At 63.1% G+C, this 5,959-nt stretch overlaps 1 protein-coding gene across 1 annotated transcript; it reads left to right on the top strand.

The window, feature by feature from the left end:
• ELFN2 (extracellular leucine rich repeat and fibronectin type III domain containing 2) lies at window positions 1-2,412 on the top strand (the record flags this gene model as incomplete). Its single annotated transcript, XM_006914773.1, has 1 exon — window positions 1-2,412. A coding segment is annotated over one exon (2,412 nt), but the record flags the coding sequence as incomplete, so codon positions are not given.
• Between the last annotated feature and the right edge of the window lie 3,547 nt (window positions 2,413-5,959).

The raw sequence follows: 5,959 nt of genomic DNA on the forward strand, positions 1-5,959 counted from the left end.
CCGGGCGCCGTGCGCGCCGACTGCTGGCTCATCGAGGGCGACAAGGGCTACGTGTGGCTGGCCATCTGCAGCCAGAACCAGCCGCCCTACGAGACCATCCCGCAGCACATCAACAGCACGGTGCACGACCTGCGGCTCAACGAGAACAAGCTGAAGGCCGTGCTCTACTCCTCGCTCAACCGCTTCGGGAACCTCACCGACCTCAACCTCACCAAGAACGAGATCTCCTACATCGAGGACGGCGCCTTCCTGGGCCAGTCGAGCCTGCAGGTGCTGCAGCTGGGCTACAACAAGCTCAGCAACCTGACGGAGGGCATGCTGCGCGGCATGGGCCGGCTGCAGTTCCTCTTCGTGCAGCACAACCTCATCGAGCTGGTGACGCCCGCCGCCTTCTCCGAGTGCCCGAGCCTCATCAGCATCGACCTGTCCTCCAACCGCCTCAGCCGCTTGGATGGCGCCACCTTCGCCAGCCTGGCCAGCCTCATGGTGTGCGAGCTGGCCGGCAACCCCTTCAACTGTGAGTGCGACCTCTTCGGCTTCCTCGCCTGGCTCGTGGTCTTCAACAACGTCACCAAGAACTACGACCGCCTGCAGTGCGAGTCGCCGCGCGAGTTTGCCGGCTACCCGCTGCTGGTGCCCCGGCCCTACCACAGCCTCAACGCCATCACCGTGCTCCAGGCCAAGTGCCGCAACGGCTCCCTGCCCGCCCGGCCCGCCAGCCACCCCACGACGCCCTACTCCACCTACGCCCAGCGGGAGCCCGACGAGAACTCGGGCTTCAACCCCGACGACATCCTCTCGGTGGAGCCGCCGGCCTCGTCCACCACCGATGCGTCCGCGGGGCCCGCCATCAAGCTGCATCACGTCACCTTCACCTCGGCCACCCTGGTGGTCATCATCCCACACCCCTACAGCAAGATGTACGTCCTGGTCCAGTACAACAACAGCTACTTCTCCGACGTCATGACGCTCAAGAACAAGAAGGAGATCGTCACGCTCGACAAGCTGCGGGCGCACACCGAGTACACCTTTTGCGTGACCTCGCTGCGTAACAGCCGCCGCTTCAACCACACCTGCCTGGCCTTCACCACGCGGGACCCCGTCCCGGGCGACCTGGCGCCCAGCACCTCCACCACCACCCACTACATCATGACCATCCTGGGCTGCCTCTTCGGCATGGTCATCGTGCTGGGAGCTGTCTACTACTGCTTGCGCAAGCGACGCATGCAGGAGGAGAAGCAGAAGTCCGTCAAGGTCAAGAAAACCATCCTGGAGATGCGCTATGGCGCCGACGTGGACGCCGGCTCCGTGGTCCACGCCGCCCAGAAGCTAGGCGAGCCCCCCGTGCTGCCCGTGTCCCGCATGTCCTCCATCCCCTCCATGATTGGGGAGAAGCTGCCCACCTCCAAGGGGCTGGAGGCCGGGCTGGACACGCCCAAGGTGGCCACCAAGGGCAACTACATCGAGGTGCGCACGGGCACGGGCGGGGATGGCCTGGCCCGGCCTGAGGATGACCTCCCGGACCTGGAGAATGGCCAGGGCTCGGCTGCTGAAATCTCCACCATTGCCAAGGAGGTGGACAAGGTCAACCAGATCATTAACAACTGCATCGATGCCCTCAAGCTGGACTCGGCCTCCTTCCTGGGAGGTAGCGGCGGTGGCGGGGACTCTGAGCTGGCCTTCGAGTGCCAGACCCTCCCTGCGGCCACCACCACCTCCTCAGCCACCGCCCCTGGGGCTCTGGAGCGGCCCAGCTTCCTCTCACCCCCCTACAAGGAGAGCTCTCACCACCCGCTACAGCGCCAGCTGAGTGCCGATGCCGCCGTGGCCCGCAAGACCTGCAGCGTCTCGTCCAGCGGCTCCATCAAAAGCGCCAAGGTCTTCAGCCTGGATGTGCCTGACCACCCGGCTTCCGCGGGGCTGGCCAAAGGCGACTCCAAGTACATCGAGAAGGGCAGCCCTCTCAACAGCCCACTGGACCGGCTCCCACTGGTGCCCGCGGGCAGCAGCGGGGGCGGCGGGGGCGGCGTGCACCACTTGGAGGTGAAGCCCGCCTACCACTGCAGCGAGCACCGGCACAGCTTCCCGGCCCTGTACTACGAGGAGGGCGCCGACAGCCTGAGCCAGCGCGTGTCCTTCCTCAAGCCGCTGACCCGCTCCAAGCGGGACTCCACCTACTCGCAGCTCTCCCCAAGACACTACTACTCAGGGTACTCCTCCAGCCCTGAGTACTCCTCGGAGAGCACGCACAAGATCTGGGAGCGCTTCCGGCCCTACAAGAAGCACCACCGGGAGGAGGTGTACATGGCCGCCGGCCACGCCCTGCGCAAGAAGGTCCAGTTCGCCAAGGACGAGGACCTGCACGACATCCTCGATTACTGGAAGGGGGTCTCGGCCCAGCAGAAGCTGTGACCCTCTCTCTCCTCCCCGGTGAGGTCGGAGGGGGAAGGCGGGGGGGCACGTGGGGAAAGGGCCCGGGAGGCCGGGCAGGGGCCCGCGGGGGCCGAGGCCGAGGAGTGGACGCACACGCACACCCACACGCACGCACCCACGCACACACCTGACCACCACCTGACTGTGAACAACCACCACCCGACAATAACGGACAGGAAAACAAAGACACGTTCTCCTTAAAGTTTACACACTGATACCGAAACCAGGCGTCTTTACTGTGCTGCCCAGGGACTCTGCTGGGGTGTGCGGGGCCGGGTGCTCTGGGAGGCAGGCGAGGTAGCCGGACGAGGGTGGGGCCTGGGGCTCTGGGACTAGGGACAGGTTTGGGAGCAAAGGCGCCGGGGGCAGAGATGGACTGCGGCCACTGTGGGGCAGGGAGAGGTCCCCCGTTGACGGACAGGTCACCTGGAGATTTAGCACCAGGTAGACATTGGGCGTTGTTTCCTTCCTTTACGGACGGGGAAACTGAGGCCCAGGGAAAGGAAGTGATTACCCCGGGGGCATGAGGCAGGTTAGAGTCAGTCTCCCAACTTCCCAGCCCAGTGCTATCCCCGACCCCTAGTGGCTTCCCTGGGCCCCGACCCTCCATCTACCCACCGCCCCCTTCCAGCCGTGGTCTCTTGCGGCAGAGGAACTTGAGAATCGGGCAGGTACTTTTCCTTTCTGGCAAGCCCCATTGCCGTGCCCCCAGAGCGTGGAGCTGGGATTCAGCATGCTGGGGGCCCTTGGTCCCCATGCCAGCACCCAGGGGAGGCGGGAGGTCCTGCTGACAGGAAAGGAGCAGAGGCATGGGGTCATTCCACCAGCCCCTTCAAGTGTCTTCCAAGCAGCCTGGGAGCTGCCTGTGGGGTCTGAGAAGCGATAGTGGGCCAGTTCCCATCACCTCTCAGATGTAGGCCCCCAGCGATCCGGGCCTCCAAGACCCCTACGCACCCCAGGAGGGCAGCAGTGAACTGTGATGCCTGGGGGCGGCACAGAGGGGGGTGTAATGGGGCCTTCCTGCCTGTGTCCTCACATCCTGGCCTCCTACCTGCCTAACCCCACCGTGGGATCTCTGGGCAGCATCTCAGCCTGCCCAGAGGAAGGAGGGCTGTCCCAGGCTTTCTCACCCAGCCCCTCTTGGCTGCCCTTCCCTGCCCCACCCCAGGCCCAAGGGGCTCTCATATTTCCATGGAAATATGGAAATGTCCACTTCCCTCTTGCTGACCCCCACCCAACATCGAACAAAGCACAAACAGTGAGCACCCCCGCCCCCGCTTGGGGGGAACAGGCTGGGTTCATGGGGCCCCTCCCTGTCCCTGGCCAGCCTCTGTCACCATGGCAACCCAGAGCCTGGCAGTTAGGACCGTTGGGCTCCTAGGGGTTCTCCCAGTGTAAGCGTCAGAGGGCGGTGAGGGAGGGCAGGGACAGGGGGCAGCTGCCTTGCTCACAAACTAGGGGCTCCTCGAGGCCAGCTCTGGGGGCAGATCTGGGGTCCTGAGACTGTGGGGTCTTGAACACTGTCCACGTGCTGAGGGGCCGGAGTCAGTCGTTCCTTCACCTTTGGTTGGGAGGTGGGCCAGTGGGGGTGGGGACAACTCTAGCTTTGCCCACCTGCCAATGCGCCCCTTGGCTCTGCACGCACCTCAGGATGGGGAGCAGCCCACTCAGCCTCCCCGCACCTCTGCCAGAGACCCCCGACCTCTGTCCGGTCACCCAGTTAGGTTTCTTGAGATTGGGGATTGTGACTATGGGGCGAGGGTGGACACTGGGGTGGGACCAAGGCCTGTACTGTGTGTAGGGGTCTCCCCGGGAAAACTGGTGCCACCCCCTGGGTGGGGGGCTTCAGTGATCTTCCTGCCAGGGGTGGGTGGGGAGCGTTTGAGGAAGGACAGTGGAGGGCCGGGGAGCCTCAGGGCTCAACTGAGCGCCTCTCTCATACCCACTTGGGGGACTGACCGAACTTGGGGCTCACTTTGGGGGTGACATTTGCAAAGAAAGGACTGTTCTCCTGGGGAGTGGAGGGGAGGGGGCCCGCATGGATATGCAGAGCAGACCTCCCCCAATTCCCCAAACCTGCCCCAACCCCTCCTCACACCGGATTGGCAAAACTGAGGAAGCAAGCAGGCGGAGAAGCCAGCGGTGTGAGCAAGCAGACTCCCTGTTATATTTGCATGACGATTTTCCTGTATTTTTCTGAGCAAACATCTGTCGTGTATGTGCCGGTTTGTCCAGACTCCCCTGCCCCCCTCTCCGCCGCCCCCCTTTTCTCACATCCCCTCTGTCGTGATCTGACGAGCAGCTCTTGACACCCGGGGAGGGGCCGGCTCTGCAAAAGACCCAAAACAGGTGCCACCAAACACAGCCCCCGTCCCATACCCGCTTCCTGTCTTTCTGGACTTTGGGCCCCCAAGTGCCACCTGCCCTCCTTCCTCTGCCTCTCACGTCCCCAGTTCCTTCCCATCTGTCCTCGTCCTCGCCCCTTCCCTTCCTCCCTGCCAGGGAAGGGCAGCCCCGGGAAAGGGAAGGGCTTCTCCCTTGTTCCACTTGCTCCCATTTTGCAGATGAAGAAGTTGGGGCTCCCCAAGAGGGAGGGGCCTGATGAGTTGGCTACCGGGTAGGGGGCAGGGGGTCAGTCACACTGCTGAGTATAGCAGGCCAAGAGCTTGGGGCTTCACGGACAGCTCTGTAGGGAGGCTTGGGGCCCTGAGGGAGGAGCCCCTGGGAGGAACAGGGGCCGAGGTTGGCCTGGCCTCACTGGAGTTGGAGCTGCCCACAGGGAAGGTTCTAGCAGCAGGAGTGGGCGTCCCACCTTCCCATTCTGCCATCATTCCTGGTTGAAGATGACTTATACAAACCTCAGACCGGCCCATTTCAGGGGGCTTTAAGGATAGGTCCCCATCGTAACAGTGAGGGTCTTGCCACTCCAGGGTGTGAACCAACTTCACGACCCAGGTCACACCGGTCTTTGGGGCAGAATTGTTTCTGAATCTCTGGCCCCCGGAACCCCCAGCCAAGCCCGGCCCCTTGCTCTGGGGGAGGGACTGCTGCATCGTAGGCCGGTCTGGGGGCTTTCCTGCACCTGTGTCCTGTGTCCTATTCGGGATAATTCTTCACCAGGGGAGAACAAAATATTCACAAAAGACAAATGAGCATTTATGTCTAGGAGTCTGGCTGGCCAGGGGCCCATGTTTGTAATGGTGATGGACACAGTGGAGTTGGGCCGTGGCCTGGGCAGGACCGGAGGGCAGGCAGCTGGGAGAGAAGGGACTGGTGGATTGGGGGACAAGCTGGCTAGAGATGTGTGCTGCACCCTGTCACAGGCCTCCCAGCTTTGGGTCACGCCTGGGCTTGCTGTTCCTGTCAGAAAATCTCCAGAGGAAATTCCTGGGTTCCTCTCCCTGGGAGGTGGTGCCAATGGGTCCGCTCCCTTCTAGAGGGCATGACAGGTGTTGCTAACCCTCTGTTGGAGCTAATGACCTTCCAGAAGCAAAAAGCGGAGGTCTGGTGGGAAGTCTGGTGCAGA

This window comes from Pteropus alecto, unplaced genomic scaffold (genome assembly GCF_000325575.1).
Source record: "Pteropus alecto unplaced genomic scaffold, ASM32557v1 scaffold6, whole genome shotgun sequence".
NCBI classification, from domain to species: domain Eukaryota; kingdom Metazoa; phylum Chordata; class Mammalia; order Chiroptera; family Pteropodidae; genus Pteropus; species Pteropus alecto.